General features: G+C 41.1%; 1 protein-coding gene across 1 annotated transcript in view; it reads left to right on the top strand.

The window, feature by feature from the left end:
• Positions 1–21369, top strand: part of CHL1 (cell adhesion molecule L1 like) — a 60011-nt gene that overhangs the window by 8407 nt on the left and 30235 nt on the right. Inside the window, exons 4-8 of the mRNA XM_085300048.1 lie at positions 6961–7083; positions 8118–8288; positions 10439–10486; positions 12529–12649; positions 15816–16000. Of these exons, the coding sequence (XP_085156174.1) occupies positions 6961–7083; positions 8118–8288; positions 10439–10486; positions 12529–12649; positions 15816–16000 (648 nt within the window). The remainder of the gene's footprint in view (positions 1–6960; positions 7084–8117; positions 8289–10438; positions 10487–12528; positions 12650–15815; positions 16001–21369) is intronic.

Genomic DNA, 21369 nt, shown 5'->3' with positions numbered 1-21369 from the left:
CACTGCAGCCACTACCCCACARGGACTGGAGTTTGAAGCAGGATCAGAAGAGCAATGCAGTTACCCAGAGCTTTGGACAGGATGTGATTACTCACTTTGCAATCTGGCCAGGGCAGGCAGGGTTAATACGTCTCTTAAAAATAAAATAAAATAAAATAAAATCTCAGACTCATTAATTTTTGGAAGAGTTCAAGACCTCAGTGTTATGTTTCAGGGAAAGTGTGTCACCTCCAGCAGCAGAATGTTCTGATACCACAATGCTGCATTGTTACTGAACCAGGAAAGATGCTTAAAATTGGAAAGGAAGAACGAGCCAACGTCTGTATCTTGGATTATCGATTCTGAGCTCAAGGTAGATGATTTTGGCTTTCAGTGAAAGCCTGTCTATACACTGATAAGAGCTGGACAAAATTTCCTTCGCTGCTGCTGGTCCCAGCTCCTGTAGGCAGTGCAGCCTGCTTTAGCTGTGGTACTGAACCAGGTTGATCAYAGACAACTGTATGGAGGTTTTTGAGCTCTGGGTAAGTTATTGGGGTGCTTCTGCTTTAGAGGTGTGAACATGTGGCGGATTTCAAACAGAACAACTTCCTTTAAGATGAGACTTAACTGCAGGCTGGCTTTYTTTTTAGCCAATGGAATTTAGCAGAGTAGTTTTTCATTTCTCCATTGATTAATTTCACATGCCAGCKAATATATGTGTTGAAAGGTGAATGAAAAATGTTGAAAATAAATTTCAGTCATTCCTTTTTGGCTATTATTTGCAACTTTTCCAGTTTCAACCTGTTGCATCCATCTTTACCATTGTTTCTTAGTCTGAGGTTAGCTGAAGATGGTACCTACCCTGAGTAGGTTAATTAAACAGTACGGAGGGTAGTGCCCAATGAATTAATTGAGAGSTTAGAAAGAAGGTGGCTCTAGAACGTGAGAGGAATTTCAGTACTAATAAATGTAAAATCCTAAAACAAGAAAATAAATAAATGGTGCAGATAGTTTGAGAGGGATTTACCAATTCCCACTGTTTTTAAGGCACATTTACTTTTTTTTCATACTCTTCTACTACTTTATTTAACTGTGCATTGTATATGCTGCAAATTAAATCAGGATTCAGAGAGTAAGAAAAGAACACCTTTGATATTCTAAGGTGATGGATACTCTGCAACTCTCCTCAAGTGAAAGAGAGCTGCTGGTGCACAGAACCTCCGTAAATTAAGCAATCACTGACATAGAAAAGTTTGGGATAAATTGACTCTATTCACCAGTAATCCTGAAGCAGAGRCTGGTGCATGTGAGATCACTACATGCATTCATGATAATGAKGCAGAGATTGCAGAGCTTTGCCAGTGSTATTCAAGTACAATGCAAGCTACTTGGCAAGTCACTATGCCAGTGAAGTAAAACAAAATGTTAAAAAAARAAAATCAAGTCAGACTAGGTTAGTTTTCTTCATAAATTACATTTGCACTGCAGAAGTAGAATACAGGGTTTGTAAGGAAAGTGAGGTTGCTGCTGACAAGGAGAACAAAAGGCTGTTTATGCTCAGTAGATAGTCCAGGAAAGCAATAGAAATGTCAGCAGAAATGATCACTAAATGTCACCTACATAATGAAAATACCACACCTCCCCCATATACGGTGACATTAAGGAGAATGGAGAATGATGGGGTCTCAGGATCCGTGTACGTTTTGTATCATTGACAAAGTTCAGATTGTTACAAGATACGCGCGGAATGAAAATGAATTACAGTGGAGAGAACATAGACACCAGCTACCCTCCTCCCGCRGTTAGGGGAATCTGTTACTTGAATTACAGAGTACCCCCAATGCCAGAAGGAGGAGAAAAAGCACAATTTAAACATCGTTAATTAACTTAATGTGAAAGACTCTTCACAGCAGACTACCTTAAAGTTTATGCTGAGTATTTCTAAATCTTTGCTCTAGAAGACTGAAGATCAGAGGGTGGAAACATAGCCTAAACATAAGATTGTCCAGCAGCAACCAGTGCTGTGTCAATAGTGCCAGTTCTACACTGCCCAAAGAAAGCAAAATCTGTATTCAATATTCAMAAACATTGGTGAATATTGTGAAGTAACTAAAATATATTGAGTAGCTATTAAAATAGATCTCAGTAGCATGCTTTGTGAAGGCACGCTTATTTGGTAGAAGAGAAGACAGAAGAGAATAACATGCTGAGAGTTTTCACACTGTAGGAATAAAACTTAAACCTCCTCCCTCCTAAACCAGTGTCCTATGTTTTGACAACTTTCCAGGCCAGCTAAATCATCGGGATCATTCTGACAGTTCCTAGTGCTCATAATTCTAGAAAGGGTGATAAAGGGAGATTTATACCCAGCGAGCGACCATCACTGGTTCCCTCACAAAAGCTTCTTTGAAAGAAGTGGACTGACTGCTGTGGTCTTGYTGACAGCCAGGCTTTCCTGGCTTTTTTGGTTGAACGCAGCAATTAAGAAATCCGTAAGTAAGCAGAATCATATCTCACAAGCAGTTCAAAGGCTGCGATGAAAATCACACATTTAACAACTGCATATGCTGCATGGACCTGAAGATAAACTGATGCACTGAGGTGAGGATGAGGAAGTGCGCAAGCTGTGTTCAGCCCAACTCGGGCTCGGTGACTGTAAGTCAGTTTTATGATGCTTCGATGTGTTGGGCTGTTCACTGGCAAGTTACAGGTTGTCCGGGCGGCTGGTGTGTGGAACAGCGGGGTCAGGTACTAATGAGGGTGTCTAAGGAGCTGGAGTTCCCAGCCTATAGAAGTCTCTTGACTGTGTCCACTTTTCCCTCATCCTTATATCCTTTAAGGATTTCTCTATGCAGAAGAAACTGAAGACTGTCCATTACAGGTCAGACTAAATATCCATTTAGTCCARATTTAACAGAGTCCGAAAGCCCAGGGAAGTTTATAAGAACAGATCTAGTGTATGGTGATATTTCCATGCAGTACTTTCCCAAGTATTTGTTAATTGCCAATTTACTGTAATGAGCTCACTCTCCATTTACACCAGATTCTGGTAGGAATCAGACACAGTGGTCCCAAGAACTTACAGTTTCCTGGAAAAATCGTTTTTCGTCTSTATTTCAACTTCTAACACTTTACATGTAAAATACCAAATCCAATGCACTCCCTTCTCATGTAAATTGGTRTAAATTCACATAGTCAGGGCAGCTATAGCTGTATAAAATCACTAATTGTTAGCAGTAGGACAAAAACACAGCAGTGGGACAAAGTGTACTGATCACTGCGTGAATAAATCAAAATAATCCTGTTGAGGACCAAAGTATCATGACTCAGGCTGATACACTGTAGAATCTGTACTGCTAAACTCAAATTTAGGTTTTATTTTGTGCTGTACTGGGCTCCCTCATGTTTGTTTTTCATTGAGAAATGACATTTCTGAACGGATAAAAAGTAGGAGGGAGCGAGTCAGCCTCCTTTTTGGAATTTCTCTCAGTCAACTTAATTTCTCGGTGGTATTTCGGCCTAATCTCAAGCACAATTTGGTCATTAAACTTTGAGTCACACAAGGGATTAAACTGAGCCTGGTTCGTTATACAAGTGACTGGACACTGATAATCTTTCATTTTCTTGGTTGCCCCGCTGCCAGAGCAGTGTGGCTCGGTTCTTCAAGTGCCGTGCAGTCTTCAAGATGCAGCTTTGGCAGGAAGCRGTTTTGGGGCAGGGAGGCTTTTCCCAAGCTGATTCTGAGAGCTTCATGCGCCACAGGGAGCATTTGGAAGAAGCTTTTGCACACCAGCAGTCAGGTGTGCAGTTTTTCATCTCCCCTATGGCTGTTGTATACGTCACTTGATTGCTTGCGTGGCGAGAGCATCCTCCTGCTGGCATTAGAGCAAGCCTTTCGCAGAACTGTTAAATAACCTTGTTCTCCCCCATTTCGTGGGCATGTGAGATGCAGCACTTGGAGCTCTGCRCAGGTCTCTGGCCCTTCTCATTATAGCTGTGTGTGGGGAATTGCATGAAAGATTGACRTGACAGTTTTAATGGTATCACTGCGGAGAGATCAATTGGTTGTAAATTTTACAGTGTCCATGTGCTGCGTTGATAACTCCATAAAGTATTAAACGCTCTCATCATACAATTAATCTTGCATAATACTTTCTAGCTTAATTCAGCTGCAACTGTTTCTGTGATGAGTCACAAATCAGAAACGAATGATTCCAAAGTATCTACTAATTACTACGGAGGAGTACTGCAAAAGCATTGCCTACGTACATGTACTAAAGGCTAACATGCGAGAGCTGAAGTCTCTTCTCACTTCTGAGTCTCAATATATCTCCTCCTGCAGAATTCAGAAGCTGTTCTCTTTCTAGTCATTGAGACAGATTGAGTCTCAGCAAGTGAATCAGTGGGACACTGGCCTAAATTTCAGCTTAATATGATTGTCAGAAGAATTTGGCTCAGAAAATTATCACAAAAGCTGAATTTTCCTCTCTTGCAAAACTTCAAGTGTTCAAATCACTCCAAGTCCTGCCCTGATGGAAAATCAAGGTTTTTCAATGGTTTTCATGAAGAATGAAGCAGAACAAAACAGCATGGAAGAACCCTGAAGAACCCAGAAAACCTGACCACCTTGTGGTGCAAGTATCTGGTAAAGGTGTTAAATGGTCAGGTTCAAGTTCCTGCTTTCCCGAGTTGGGACCAGAGGTGGAAGTCTGGGCCGTGTACTTTAAATGAACATCCATACTGTATTGTCTCCAGGACTGTAATTTTTCACTCTCTTGTGTTGGGAATTAGTATCTTTTTGCATAATTCTGTAATTATAACGAAACTGACTGAAGAGACCAGTGCTTGTGGTACCCAGCAAGGATCTTGGAGATCCAGATTTAGTCGTTGTACCATTATCAGGCAGAAAAGGGGTTTGAACAAGTGTTCCCAGTTTCGTAGGTGAGCGATTTGRGTGTTAGTCTTTGCTGGTCTCCTTGTTTTGTTGTCTCCAATCAGAAATCCTCTACCTTTCACCTGATCCTGCTTKCTTAAAGTTTTGTTGAAAATGATGTACTATTGGGAAAAGTGAGTAAGTTTTAGATCAACAAATCTGTTTTTTTTCCTGCTGGAATATGTTCCAGCTCTCTARCAGTTAGCAGATGCACTTGAAGGGTACTGCTTATTGAAGGCATTGGATTTGATTGTGTTGTTCCCTCTGTTTTCTGGAATTTCACCTCTAGAGTGATGTTCATTAGTCTGTCCAAAGAATTCATAATGTATTAATAATCTAGTTCCTTTCTTGAGATGAAATTTATGCACAATCAGCATCCAAGCAATCAATGTTATCATGATTGCTTGCTATTATTATATTATTTACTAATGTCGAGGAAAGCATAACGATGCGTAAGGTCTGCTTGGAGCCGCGGTGCTGTGTTTGTGCCCCTCCGTGCTGCTCTGGTGTGTGCTCGGTGCTCATCCTCCGCGCCAGCCCCGATAGCATTAATATTTAGGGGGCAGAGAGGGAGATGCTGAATAGTTAGGCCTTCAAAACGATATAACCCCTACATCTCCTGTTTCGGTTTCTTATTTATAGTTTTCTTACCAGAAGTAATTTACCGCTGTTCAGATGCGTTCCTGTAAGACAGGACACTGTCGCTGTCCTGTAGGGCTGCTGTCCTGCTAAAGTTTTATGTTTCTTATTCTTTACCAGATTTCCCTTTCAAGTTTTGAACCCCAAGATGGCAGTTCTTGCCATGCTGATTTGGTTCAACGCAGCCAAGAGGTTTTTGTTCTTCTGCTGTTTAGTTACTGTCAATTTTGCTGTTTAATGCAGTTGTCTGAACTGAAGCTTTCACTCGTTTGAACTTGCCTAGGATGAAAGCAAAGACAGCATCCACCCTGAAACTCTCTCAGCTAAATTTGTTGAAGGAGTGGTTGCAGTTTGCAGGTTAATCTGTTCGCAGTAGCCTCCGAAGGGCAGCTTTCCGGTGCGAGCTTGGCGTGGGCTCGAGCGAGCTCTGCTCGCCTTCTGCACCGCCTGGGGCTGTGGGGGGYGGCTGGGTCGCCCGGTGTGGCTGCTCGGCTCCAGCCTTGCCTCACACCTCGCCTTAAGTGGAAGATGGTCGCTTCTTCTTAATACTTAGACACGGCCTGCTGACATCAGCGTTGACTCTCTTGGCTCTAAGTGTTTAATCGAGTCCTTGATCCGTTAATTACTTTAATCTGTATCTAAGCCTAAATAATGCAGCCTTGTGTAAGCGTGAGTGTTCTTCCGTGTAAAGCCGGGCTCTGCAGCTTGCAGGACGAGCTTGCTGAGGAAGCCTGCAGGTCTGCACAGCAACGGTATTACACGTGAGAGGATGAGGAGGCAGTATTCCCTTTTTTATCACACTCTATCAATTCTGGCAAGAGATTAGAGAAGGGACAACTCAAGGCACCAGCCAGAATAGTTGCCTGCTGACTGTCCTCACGTGCATTGACTTGCCGTGGTGTCTTGGGAACCATTTTTACTCAAGGTTTGGCCTAACGCGCTGTACTGCCAGCCTGTTTTCTGCTGTCCAGCGAGCAGCCAGGGGTCCGGCAGTATACCCTCATCTGTGCGCCCCTTAGRCTCAGGCTTGGGTTCTGTAAGGCTTTGAATTTTCCCTTCCAAATAGTACAGGTAGATGGACTAGAGAAAACATTTGGAAATAAATACTTAAACATGAAGTCTAGCCAGAGCTCATGGATGTTACAGACAAAGGTTAAACACCACCGTTCAGTTGCCAGGCTTTCGATGCTACAACCTGTGCATTTTATGAATGAGGAATACTAGCAGAGTTCGCTTACTGTTAATAAACTGTATTGTTACCGTAGGTCGTTAGATAAATAGTAGCAGCAACTAAAGGCAGAGGATGCAAACATAAGGAAAATATTTTATTAAGATGTATATTAAGAGGKGTGCAAAGGCAAAATTTTAAAGGGTAACAATAAAAGAGGAACTTTTTTTCTTCCATACAGGTGTACCAAAATTCCCAAAAGAAAAAATTGAGCCCCTTGATGTGGAGCATGGTGATTCTGTGATTTTGCATTGTAACCCCCCCAAAGGCATCCCACCACTGCATATCTATTGGATGAATATTGGTAAGTAATCAATTTGCACACAGCTCACATGCAGAAAGTCAAAACATTTGTCTTCTGGAGCAGTTTCATTCAATATGCATAAGTGATGGGAATAATAATTGTGTAAGTGCTTAGGAAGAAGATCTGGAAATAGAAAAAAAATTAAAAATGGTGGGTGGAGATATGTTTTTACATAACACACAGTTAAATTGTAGAATGCTTTTACATAACATACTATTATATTTATGAGTTCAGGTGGATTAAAAATCAGTTGAAGAATCTACCAGTAATGAGGACCACTACATTTCCAGTAGCAAGGGCTTAATATATCAAAATACATATTTCTTTCATTATTATTTTCCTCTTTGCATAAACTAGTGGTTAATTTATGACAAGAAGAAAAAAAAAATCTGTCAGGTGTGCATAATTAGTTCTTTGAGGATTTCTCCTGCATTCTTCTTTAGCATTTGTATTCTGTAGGAATCTCTCACTTGTGAGAAGCAGAAGTAACTCAGATTGCCTTCACGACACTTGGGGTTTGTTTCTAATGCTGACCAAGTAATTTCAGCGACAAGATGCCAGATTAAGCCTCTGATCTTATAAGCCAGTCTCTCCACTCCTGACATACATCTTTCGCACAGACCTGCATTTGGCTAGGTCACCARCGAGATGATACAATAACCTTAGTGTGTGCTTCCTTGCTGTAATCTGTAATGCAGATTATCTATAATTTGGAATCTATAATGCAGAAGAACARGTGTTTGGAACTAGCTATAGGAGAACTCTATAAATTGTGACCTCCATATCAKCATTAAAGCCCTTTGTATCATCRAAAGGTGCTGGAATTTTCCTTTGAYCTGGCCAGGAGCTTRGTACTCAGTATTGTTTGTTGAATATGGGTAAATAACTAATTGATTATGCTGGGCCTTCTGCCTTTCTTGCATCAAAGTTATATTCTCTATCTGGAAGCCAACATATGACAGGAAAGCATTAGTAGTCATATTGGTGAAAGAGCTCAGTATCATTACCATATCATAATTATTTTTTCTTGCTAGATTTGCAGCACATTCCACAAGATGAAAGGGTCTCCATGAGCCTTAAGGGAGATCTCTACTTTGCAAATGTGGAAGAAAATGACAGTCGAAGTGATTATTGTTGCTTTGCAGCATTTCCAAGACTGAGGACGATTGTACAGAAAATGCCAATGACACTGAAGGTTTCCCGTTGTAAGTGTGTAGATGAGTTGTTTCTTGCTTTCTGTTGTTTTTCTTTTTTAACTCCCCAGGCATCCCCAGCAAAGGCATGTGTGCTGTGTGTCTCTGATACGATTCTCTCTGAAGATAATACACATTACTATGCTTATTCCTGCATTATTAACCTTACTCTAAGGGCTAAGTGCAACTGATAAAAGCTTTTTGCAGCTATTGGGCCCCAAAATGCCCCTGTCTTCCTCCTGTTCTCCCCAAAAGGTAATGATGATGAATCTGGGAAATTTGTATCTAGTGTAGTTCWGTGGGTCACCAGTTGGATCTTGAAGCATCTTATGTGATCTCTTTCTCCTTGAGCTTTAGTCTGTGCTTAGCAATGAGACTGGAGACCAGCTCAGGTGTCCTATCAGGGACAGTTTGTCACTCACTGATGTGATGTTAGAGGGCTTGAAAGGAGCTTTCTTGAGTCTGTAGTTCAGTGTTTGTCCCTGACCATCTACTCTGTGACGGAGTGCTCTTTGCCTTCCCTTTTACTSCTATGTCAAGGAAAGGTAAATATCACCAGGAGGCGCAAATGTCCTTGCCCTCTCTAAGGAGACAACACCTAGCATTTAGTAACAAGCTCTGTAGACCCTTTTCTGGAGCTCCCTTGACAGTGGCTTCTGTGATGTTCGAAGCTAGTCCTTTCCTGCTCAGAAGCAAAAAAAAAAAAAAAAAAAAAAAACTCATTTGCAGGCTGCCTCTGATAAAAATTACAAAATGAAAAGTACTGAGGGACTGAATAGCAATAGTGACACAAGAGGCATTTCTGTTTCCTTAATGAAATATCAGGTATGGAATATTAAACTGTTTTCCAGTTCTTGGGTTTTTTAATGTSTCTACGTTTCTGTAGGCTACAAGGATCCTGGTCAGTTTGAATGTAGGCAGATTGCAGACTTACCTAAAAGATGATTTCAGGGACTGTCCCTGCACCTGCGATGCCCTGGRAGCATCGTGGGGTTTGCAATCCTGTCTGCATACACATGTGCCTTGTGCATGTGTGTGTGGGTATGCTGCTGTACCAAGCTGCTAATTCAAGCTGGGCAAGGAGCAAACCAGCTGAATACATGGTGTGTACTGGAATGGCCTTAGAAACTAAGGATGAGAATACAAATATTCAGAAGGAAAAAAGTGTTTTAGGCCACAATCTCAGCTGTATTAAATCAGCAAAGCCTACAGAAGCCAGTGGATTTAAGGCAGCTTATGCTGGCTGCAGATCCATCCCTTTTTGCTTGGATTTCTGTCAGTTGTAGTAGTTCCTAGTATTGTTTTTATCACTAGTTTAGGCTTCCTATGCCCTTAATATCAACCCTCTGCTTCACTAATACTTCTGACCTTTGGGCTTATGTAGCCCAGAAAGCCAAGGATATTTTTCTTCCCAAATGAAAGCCTTAATATTTAATATATGATTTTGAGAGTATTCTTGTTGGGATAAAAAGATGAAGAATTAATACTGGGTTTGTAAATCTTAATACTTGCTTAAACCATATCTTAGGATAATAATTGTGAGAAAAATATCAAAATGAAACACTGTTCTCTGTAGCTTTTATAATGCATCCAGTTTCCACACACATGGACACACAGATTAGAGAAAATTGAGACAGGGTTTGATTCTGGGGCCTCTGATAACTCTGGCACTAGTCCAGGAAAACACTTAATTGCATCATCTTGCCACTGAAGCAGGTGTATCAGACTAGGTGCAGGTGTAAAAGTGAGGCATATTCTTGGAGGGTTTTGTAACCTCAGCATGAAACTGCCCGTTCCTCTCTGTGCCAAGTCACTGTTGAAGGGACTATGTATAAAAAGGTAAACAATAAGAGAAAAGGGACTGGGCAGATTTTTTAAAATTTCTTTTTAGAAAGAAGCTACTAGGTAGGTTGGGTAAAATGATGATTAAATCACCCATGAAGTATATTTCAGAATATTGCATATCATTAACATATTTTCTTTAATTTTCAGAAATTCACTGTTCATTCATTGATTTATATTAAATTCTTTTTGTTTATTTATTTTACAGCAGAATTTTTGGGGAGGGCATTGCTTGTTTTGTTTTGGTTGATTTATTGTTTCCTTTAATCCTATATCAACTATGCATGTTTGTATTTGGTTGTCACTTTTATTTATTTCAGTTAAACATGCTAATGACTCAGGCTCACCTAATGCTGCGGTTACTAAGGGTGAGTTAAATGCATCTGTTATTTAGCCTTTAAATTGGGATCTACCAGCAAAGATGAAATATGAGCTGCTGCTCAGGGGGAAGAAAAATCACAAAAGCCTTCTTATTATAATAAGCTGGATTTAAGTGGCCCATAGAGTGCAATTTGCTCATCTTTTACTTTTTGACAGAAATCAGAAGAGTTTTAACAAGAAGGTAGTTTTACTTATGAAAAGATATTCACATTTCCTAATGTAATGTTAAGTCAGGAGGCTGATGCCCTTGGTTTCTTCTGTTACAAATGGAGGGAGCATTCAGAGCAGGAGCCAAGGCCAGATGCTCTGAATCTTCCTCTGATGGTTAGGAAGACACTGTGCTAGGTTCCCACAGACAAACTCACGTCAGAAGGAAGATATTATACCTGTCTACATTACTCCAGGGTAAGCTTAAGGTATGGATTTACAGAGCTTTAATTGCTCTGTAGAAAACATTCACATCTCCAGCTATCCGTCATTGTAAATGTGGGAGAGTTCCCTCTGGCYGTAGATTACGATGTTTGATGTTCATCGCAGGTAAGCGCTGCAACGGAGCAGTTCTCATCCTGTAGATTCACATCTTCCCTTACTTTGTGCAGCAATATCCTCAAAATACACTACTGACCTTTATCCTGACAGCACAGGTCAAATTACAGCTAGCAGCGTTCTCGCAATTCTCCACTCAGTTAATTTTGTTTTAAATATTTAAAAATGAGGGTCGTGGTTTTCAAATGTAGCTCTTGATTCTGATATATTTGGCTAAATTGGTTCAGAGAGCCTCTGGTTTTGACATGCCAGATTTGAAATGCCTGAAAGACTTTGTTTTGCTGATGAAGCTCAGAAGTTTTTGGAAAGTGAGTTCTCTTGGAGTGTTTCAGGATGGATAACTCAGCACTGGTCAGTCCTCAAAGACCTGGCCCATGGAGGTGACCCGTTGGGCAYGGAACAAGCAGAGCTTGGGCAGAGTGACAGACATTCAGTAAACGATTTACCCTTGGAAAAATGTCTGGACTCTGTTGTTGCGGCTTGGGAAGCGGATTGCCTGCCTTTGGCAACAGGAGGTGGAGGGCAGATGGAAAATGTGCAAGGAGGGGAAGCGTGTCCAGGGCCTGGAAGAAGAATACYTCTGGCACCGTGTGCCCTGCTGCAGCTCTGAACGCTTGTGACACACACATTTGAGGAGATGCAAAGCAAGGGGAGGTGGGGAGGAAGAAAAATGGTTCAGAAAAACAGTTCAGAAAAATACATACAGTCCTTTAACAAATCATCTGTAAATGACTATTTTTGAAGAACTAGTATCATTTGGGGACTTATTCATTACTGTGCTAATTGTTATTATAGTGATAACTGAATAGCCGTTTAACTCTAGGCATATTTCATCATCAAACTATTGTTTGGCAGGCTAGAATAAATGATCCGTTGAAAGGAAGTGCGGGTCAATCTTGTTTTATTGTTTACAGATTCTTCCTTACCAATTGTATCTCTATTACTGTAGATTTAACTGTAGCAAGAAGGACAATTTGGTTGGGGTATTCACAACAAAAAAGATGAGTTTTCATCTGAGATTTAAAAGATGATGCAGAGGAACGGTATTAAGAAAGATGGTGCAGGTAGGAAGAGGAGTAATTGAAAAGACTAGTGGGCCAAAATTGGCTAAGGTGTATGATAGAAGTGGGCTGGTACTTGGAAAGGACACGAAAGGACATGAAACCACAGAAAACCAGGCTTCACAAGTACTGCTACCTGTTTGTATTACTGTAGCAATTTTCTGTCTGTAGGTAGRAGAGTAAGAATCTTGAATTGAAATTTATAGGTCTGTGTCATAAATCTTCTGACAGGAGTAGTGTATTTGTAGCATTATYGAAGGATAGCAAAGACTCCAAGATTTCACATGTAAGTTCTTTCCCTGTTCTTTATGTGCCTTTTCTTTTCTTTCTTTCTTTCTTTTTTTTTTTTTTTAGATTTCACATGTAAGTTCTTTCCCTGTTCTTTATGTGCCTTTTCTTTTCTTTCTTTCTTTCTTTTTAAGCAAATTTTATCAAGGAGAGAAAACCCAAACTGCTGATCCCCCCTGAATCTTCCAGCAGTAGCTCATCAGTCACCGTCATCAAGGGAGGTGTCCTACTACTTGAATGTATTGCTGAAGGGCTGTGAGTAATGCACACACTTAATCATCTTTTGAAATAGAATTGATTAAAGAAGAAGCAATATTAAAAGTTGTCCAACTATATATATATGTACATATATATATATATACACATACATGCATATACAGTTTAAAACTGAACCTCTATGCAGTTTCTCTGAAGTATGTATACTTCTTGTAAAGCAGCACAGAGCTAGCACCCAACCTTCTCTTACTTGTTATTGGTGTAGTTTTCAAGTAATTGAAATCATACCATGGTAAGTATTGATTTTTTTCTCTTGTACTAGAACAACTACTGTGGTAACCTCTCGCAGTGATATTACTTCTGAGATGTTGAGAAATTGAGTAACATCAAAATTTAGCTTCTGTCATTTGGCTCAACTGGTAATGTTTCTCATTTGACCAATTCAGTTTTGTTTCAATACGTGGAAGTTATTGAGCATTTTTCCTATGATCTCAGGTTCTCAAAAGGACAGTTCTTGGGTCACCTGATACAAGAAGTCCATTAAGAACATCAGAAGTGCCCTGCTGAGTGAGACCACTGGTCCCTCTAGCCCAATCTTCTCCTCCGACTGCAGGARAAGATGGTATTCAGGGAGTGCATGAGTTCCTGGGCACTTTCTGTGGTTTATTCCCCAGCGCTCAGAATTTCTGTGTGAAGAATGTCTCTTCCAAGGTCTTCTTACAGAATACAGTATATCAGTCCATGACTGTGTAAGAATATAGGGAACTAGAATCAGGCCTGTTGGTTTGACTCTTAAAATTAATAGTAATGGGTTCTCTGCAAACTAAGTACCATTTCTATGTTTTCTGTTTGGGCCCGTTCCTACACATGCCTTGGGAAAGATTGTTTCTGTGCCTTGTTTTGGCATCTCAAGCTTGTTACCACTAATAACATTTATATTGCAACACTACTCAAAAGACTTTAGTCATGGATCTGGCTGTACTAAGCATGGCAGAGTATTCCAGTGGGAGGATGGTCATTGTAATAGTATAGTAAAGGGTTGAACAAGATGGTATGTGATGAGAAAGAGCAGATAGACCAGGACAATTTTGTTCTTTATTATAAATAACACAGGACAGAATAAGGCAAGTAAGGAAAGGAAATGGCTGAATAAATGTTGATTTAAGTGCGGTCCTCATGATGAAGCTGTGAATACTTCTCTCAGATCTTGTTCTTGCTGGAGTGACTCAGAAATAAGCTGCACTATGCCCTCAGTCCAGTTTTCTGTTTTTATTGTGCACCTGTAGATGTAATAGTCTGCCTCAAAAGGATTGCCTTTGGAGAAATAGGTAAAGCTAAAATCTCTGCAACCACTACATGCACAATGAAAGCACAGTTGCTTCTGGTTTATTTGTGATAGGCCTTTTTTGAAAGGAGACTTAAATCATCATGTTCTCATCCTGCATTTTTGGGCTGTGGGTCTGTAATGCAGACTGTGCTTAGCAGATAGATAATTCATACTAAAGGGTGTGCAGTTATCCCCTCTGTAAAATTCTAAAATCAGGATATTTATCTGCCTGGACAAACATATTTAGAGCATCTTGTTTCTCCATGGGGACTTTAAAGGGCATCACTCACTCATGGCGCCAGCGAGATTAAACCTCTGCGGTTGATTGCCATTTTGTGAGAGAAGGCAGATGACTTGTCTCTCCTGGATTCGCTCCAAGCGTCTGCAGTGGGTTATAGTTCCCTTTGCATGCTTGCATGTGTCACTCACTGCCACCCCGGCCCCTGAACCTCCACCTGTCCGTGGACATGAGCTTATACCTTTGTCAGGGTTCTTAAAACACAAATCACTTTGGAGATGCAGAGATAGGAATTTTCATGTAGAACTGATATCATGTGTTACAAGCAGAGAAAGCTAGAAAAATTATGCTCTTTTCTTGGAAAAGAAGTCAAAAGAAAGGAGCACTGTTGTTACCTTCAAAAATTTCCAGGAATCTTTTTGGTCTTTTATTTTTTTTAATTTCTTTTTCTTTTTAGGTAGTCGCCCTTGGAAGAAAACAAAATACTTTCTATTTTTTATTTCTCTCCTATCAGGAAGAGCTTTTGAGTGAGGAGGGATTATGAGATTATAGTATTTCTCATATCACCAAACAAATATTTTTCACAGAAACCCTTCAAAAATGCAATGTTTAGACCCCCAAGAAAGATACTTTTATTTGTTAAAAATTCTCATTTTCAGCAGAAGAATGATCAAGTTTACCTATATCTCTGCCAGTCCACTCCAATGAAAGTCCACAAACCACAGAAGTGGATAGACTGAGCCAAATTGCAAGTAGCTAAGATCAGGGACAGCCAACTGCAAAATAAGGAAATAAGAACATTTCCAATTTGTCATTTCTGCATCATGACAGGTTGGAGAGGGCAGTGCCTGAATACAACACCAGGGCAGCACAGTGCCTCGCTTTGGTACACTGTCAAGAAAAGAACTCTTGCAGGAAATATGACATTTGTACTGTTATGCTTACTGCTCATAGAAAGCCATAATTTCTTGGTACCTGGGGCTTTTCAGTAGCTCGTGCCCGGGCATTTTGCCACAGTACCAGATGGACACAAGAGTAAGCAGATCTGACACTGTGTATATGCATCGTGTGTGGTGGCAGGGTCAGGGAGCCCAGCTGGGAATGTTCAGACAGCAGCCTGTCCCGAATTTCTGTGTCGCTGCCATTAGCTTTCTAAAAATGTAGCATTTTCAGCCATCTCCAACAGTTGGAAACCTTTCCAGGCAGGATACTGGGTGAAGTCACTCTAATGAAGTCTTTACCTCCTTGTCTGTCCTCAAGTGCCCTTATGTAGTAGGACAAAGTGAGCACCATTCCCTCTGATACAGCTCACGCCAATATGTTTAAAAGGAAGACCTTGTGTCATGGCCTGTTGTTGGCTGTGAAGTACGTATTCATAGAGGTCCTTCAAATCAAGGAACAGTATAGCCAGTGAATAGTCTGCAGCATAGCCTATGGTGTAGCCACAGTATAGCCTCTGTGTTTTAAAAAGGGAGGTCACTGAAAAGAATCTGAAAGTTTCACTTAGTAAACCATCCACATGAACTCCAGAAGTTCTGCAACCACAACACGTGACAGCATCATCATATTTAAACCAAAAGCTGTTTCTTTTTTTTTCTTTTTCTTTCTTTTCTTTTTTTTTTTTTTTCTTTTCCTGCTAGCCCAACTCCTCATCTGAACTGGATCAAGGTTACTGGAAGCTTGCCCAAGGACAAACCAGTAACAGAAAATTATGGGAAGATACTGAAGATAGAACAAGTGTCTGCAGCCGATGAAGGAACCTACCAGTGCACAGCAAGCAATTCTGTGGGCAGAGCGAAACACGAGTTCCACGTCCATGTGGAAGGTGCTGAGTATATTTTACTAAGCTTTTGATTTGGAGCAAAGAGAGGTGCTCAATGAATAAGAACTTCTGCTATTATCAGTTAATATAATGCATAAACCGAACTATATCAATTTATACTAGCCATAGACCTTCCTTACAGTTTGGGGAAGCTTGCAGAAAGGCACAATAATGTTTAAAGAGAAATAATGCGTTTTTTTCCTGAAYCATGAGGACTTTACAAAGTGGTGAGCAAAAGTACGAATATGTGAGTAGACCATAGATACAACCCATTAAGATGTGAGTTAGTGAAACAGAAGTTTTGAATCTTATATTAATCTGAAAGGCAGTCCAGAATATCCAAATCTTTTGCTTGCTTTCAAAGAATGTGAAAATGGCTGATCTGGGTGAGATCAGAGGTAGTTTAGCTCAATTTCTAATCATATTTGCCACCGCGAGTGCCGCTGCTTGTGCCGGTCTAGCAGCGGGGAGAACCTGCTGCGTTCGGGCCTCCGTCCGGCCACCCGCTGCTCACGGTGCTGCCGGGACGAGGGAGCCCGCCACGACCGCGTCCCCACAGCCTGCAGGAGGGGCAGGCAGCGGCCGGCCGCTGCCCCCGCCCTCGCCCGCCGCCGCGAGCAAGGCCGGGGCCGCTGCTTCCGCTCTTGCCTTTCCTCTGGCAGAAGCGAACCGGGGCTGAAATGAGGCTTAACAGAGCCAAGCGAACGCCGAGCAAGCGCCACTGCCGCTGCGGCTCCCTCGGCGGTGTCACCCGTAACGGCTACGAAATGAGAATCCCGAAGCACAGCTGAAAAGCTTGCTGGAAATATTTTCCCTTTACTGATGAAAAATGTTCCAGCCTCTGCCCTGCAGAGGAAAAAAAAAAAAAACACACACATGCGGTATTAAACTGTCGGTGTCTGACAACCGCTTCATTTTAATCTGTGCTTCCCTCACCCCTTGGTCACAGGGAATCCTGATAGGGAGAAACCAGCTGTCGGTTACCTGCTCTGAATTCGCTCGGTAGCGGAGGAAGAGCCTGTTCTCCCCTTACGTGAGGAATCGTTCCCCTTGACTGGAAACAACCTCGTTCCTTATAAAATTCTTCCTTTCCCTTCCTGCTAGTAAGGAAGAGGGGGATACCAGAGGATGGCAGGTTTTCAGCTGCGACGGAGGGGAAGTGCTGACTCCTCGAAATCACTCCAGATGGTTTGGAACATCTCTGCTCTAGCTGAATATTTTAACAATCTGGCCATGATTTTTTCAGCTGTAAAAACTGAATCCTTCAAAGGAATTGCAGGAGCTGCAAAAAGTAAAATACCAGRGAAATAACATTAATTAAGCGGTTCAGAATATTGACCCCCTCCTCTCTCCCAGTCTCTAGAGGGACTAAAGCTTTCTGCAAATTGTTATTCCTGCTCATTAGCAAACAAGTGTTTAAAAAAAAAAGAAGGAAAGAACCCACTATAGCTCTTGCAATGTAAAGAATGCTTTTCCAATAGCTGTTATATCCATTTCCCATGTGTATAACTAATGCTGGCTGCTGTCTCTAACAGGAACCCCTCCTATTAGGGGTCACCTCGTATGCAGCCTGTTGAGGTAAAATGGAGCCCAAATGCCATCTTTCTCTAGAATTTCGAACCAGGAAATGTCACTAGCATTAATCAGAGATGGACATGTTCATCATTCTTACAGCAATGCTTGTGTGCGCACTCGAGGGCAGGACTCGGGTTGATGGAAGTGAGCATTAATTTCGATTGGGTTCCAGGAGGTTGTGCTGAAGTAGAGTGTCCAAGTGTCTGATGGACTCTTCTCAAACAGTGCATATGGGATGAGAAAATTAAACGTGGAAGAAAAATTATCTCTGTTATTAACTGCTGGTCTTGCTTGTTCTCATGCTGGTGCATAAATCAGAACCTTACTATCGTTTCTACACTATGACACACTTGCTATTCTTCTTCCTGATGTCTGAGCGTCTCTAACCAAAACCCAGCCTTCTTTATAGCATTCTTAAAGGATGATATTTGCATGCAGTCCACTTACTAATCCTACAGTACTTTGAGGGCAAAGATTCAGGCAATTATTACCAAGCATATGAAAATGTTCAGCCAGCAAATTGCTTGACTGCTTTAACATTTTAATCTCTCTCCACAAGAAGGGATRTAGCCTGGAACATTGGAAGAGGCACAAAAAAGCCCATTGTTGTTATTAAAGCAGAGAGAATGTTTTAGATACATACATACATATACATATATATATATATAAAAAATGCCCCCAAATTGTCTTGACTTCAAGTGTATATATAGCCTTAAAGTCCGATCTAATGGTACCTTTATCTTGACTTAGGCTGCCTAGGTAGTGTTTAATATAAATAATTATTACAATATAATGATTAATTATAGTATTTCTATAATAGCTAAGGGCCTTTGCTGCTATGTCTTGTAATATTTTCATTATTAAGCTAGATAAAAAAAATAGATTAAACTAGTGTGAGGTAGGTACATGTCTGGCCATTTTTTACCAGACGAAATCGGTAGTTCTCTGCATTTCACTGGAAGGCTGTTTGAACTGGGATGTAGACCCAAAGGTGATAACTGCATCTGAAGCTGCAGCTGATACCCCAAAGTGGGATGGATCACCAGCCCTTGGGAACGCAAGGAGAATTTGAAATGAACTTGACCGATTGGGAAAATGGTCTGGAATAAAAAGGATGGGCTTCAGTAAGCACAAGGGCAAAGTAATTCTCATCAGACAGAACTAATTGGCTTCCAAAGTGCAGGATGGAAAATACCTGGTCAGACTGATCTGGAGGTTATGCTGGATCCCAAGCAGAGCATGACTCAGAAATGTCATACGTACAAAAAAAGCAAAAATTATCCTGGAAAGGATAAAGAAAAGCGTCACATGTAAGAGAGACTCTACTGAGAACTGAATAAGGCCTCACATAGCATAATGTATCCAGTTTAATATCCTGCATTTCAGCAAGGTTTGATTTAATTCAAGAGAGTTCGGAATAAAGTTGCAAGAGCAGTCACAGATCTGAAAAACATGAATTTTAAGAAAAAAATGATAGATAAGTTTAATTTAAGGAAGAAAGAATCTGAGGGACCCATAACAGTTTTCAAATGCACCAAAATTTCTTCTCAGTAAATAGTAACAAACTCCATCTTTGTTCACTAGGAATAAGGCAAGATACAATAAATTCAAACTGCAGCAAGGCGGTAGTTGGTTAGACATCAGAAATTTGTTTTAGTTGTGTAGAGAAGCATGTTACTGCAGTAAAAAGAGAGGGAGGCTGGGGGATCTGCGTAGATGTTTGGATCCATCAGAAATGTCCTGAATTTAGGTGGTCCTGTTTTGTTGCAGAGGAATAGACTAGATGACCATTTTAGATCCCTTCTATTTTTGGCCCTCTTACTATATTCCCATAAAGACCTAAGTCTCTGCATTGAATATATTTGCCTTACCGTTTTGCTCATGCAGTGGTCCAAGCACTGATCTTTGCAAATGCACGTATATATTTTGTTGTTCTTATACCTGATACACTGTACTACTTATTAGTATATCTGCCACGCAGAAAAGGGGTTCTTGGGCCCTTCTATGAAATTTTATTTCCTACTTGAGAAGGCTGCACAGTCACCTCACTTTTCTAGAAGCAGCCACAGCAATTCCCGTGCTGGGAGAAGGAAAGAAGTGATACGATATATCTACAGCTCACTTCCAAAGTATGTTTAGAGATGAGAAGAAGAGAGGGTCTGTACTGTGGATTGTATCCAGTCTGCAGTTGGTATTTCACCTTCTCCGAAACAATGAAATATTCTAAAATGCAGTCTTTGTGGCAGACTTAATGGAAGAAAAATTCCTCACAGACCTTTTTGCYTCCATGCCTTTGACCTGTCTTTGCTAATGAAAGCGTAACATAAATGAGAGAAGACAAAATCTGCAAACCCAAAACATCATACTGCATGCACACCTTTTTTTGGAGCCAAATGCAAGGAGGCAAAAACACGTACGATCTCATCACACGGCGTGCTCCTGGAAGCCGATTCTGCACTGCAGCTAGGAAGGCAGTGTAAAAAATCTATACAACGTGAATGAAATGTGAAAACGTTACAATTTTAGATGAGCTTCAGTGTTGTGAGTTTTACTTCAGTGTTCAGCTGATTCTTAACTGCTTCTGTTCATAGGTGCTCTGTAGAAACAGTGAAATTGTGTAAGAGCTCTTGTATATCACATATCCCTGTTGGGTATTTTTAATATATCTGTGTGAGTATGAGCCATGACTCTTTGTTTTAGCGTATCACACTGATAACATCTGGAGACGTATTACCAGGCAACAGCTCTGTTAATCTTCAAAGCGTTTTATGAGCATTAACTAATGAATCCTCATATTTTCTATACATTAGCTCATCTTTCTCATATAAGGAAAGAAGGGTAGAGAGATTGAGTGACCTGCCCAGGGCTGAAAGAAGAAGTAGTGTCAGGTCTGAAATTAAAATTTTCAGGGAAAGGTAGTGTCAAATTTGAGGCTGTGTTTCAGATGGAGGTTGCCTGCTAGAGCAGCAGTCTCAGGGACCCACATTCAGTCCTAGAGAACAGAAGGCTTTCATCAGATTAAGTGCTTTTTTTCCCCCTTTGTTCCCTTTCCTTTCTTATGGTATGTTTTTCTAAGGTGGTTTTGGTACCTAGGTCATAGGGGGGCTCTTCAAAAGGCCCAGTTTCCCTAGAGCTACCCTGCCAGTTCAACTGGGCAGTTCTGGTGAAAGAGCAGGGAGAAGGCAAATACAGTAACCCAGTGCTGCACGTCTACCACCACCCTGTGGGCAGTTTTCAGTGACCACTCCGGAGGACGATGCTGCTTCTRTCCCCAATGGTCAGACAATGTCTCACCACTCCTGAACGTGTTATGGACCAGCAGACTATGTGATATCCAGGATATCCAGAAGTGCAATACATTTTCCCAGCACGTATAGATAAGCAAATGGAGGTGCTGCATCCTCTTCCTTCCTRAGCTGCTGCATTGCTCTGGTATCATTGCACTCTGCCCCGGTAGCTCTGTCTGCAGCTCCTGCTGAAGGCAGTGGAAGCTGCTTACTCATATGTAGTGAGGAGGGATTGAACTGAATGGATATTTGCATTTTGCCTGACTTGCTGGAATAGTCACACTTCATTTCAGAGATAACGATCTTATGTTTGAGGGTCCTTGTGAAAATACCAACCTGGTCAGATTTATCTTCTTCCCCAGCCTCTGATCTCCAATCAGGCAGCTTTGCGTTCGTTTTCCGTGTGGGTAAACACTATCCATTTGCTGCAGCCTCTCCTTGACACTTAAATTTCACAAAGTCTGAAGGATAGAAATTGTGCTAATGCTAATTTTACCTCTTGATAAAACT

This window comes from Rhea americana, unplaced genomic scaffold (genome assembly GCF_003343005.1).
Source record: "Rhea americana isolate MKP2758 unplaced genomic scaffold, rheAme1 scaffold_16, whole genome shotgun sequence".
In the NCBI taxonomy this organism is placed as follows: Eukaryota; Metazoa; Chordata; class Aves; order Rheiformes; family Rheidae; genus Rhea; species Rhea americana.
This window is presented reverse-complemented; position numbering and strand designations above follow the sequence as displayed.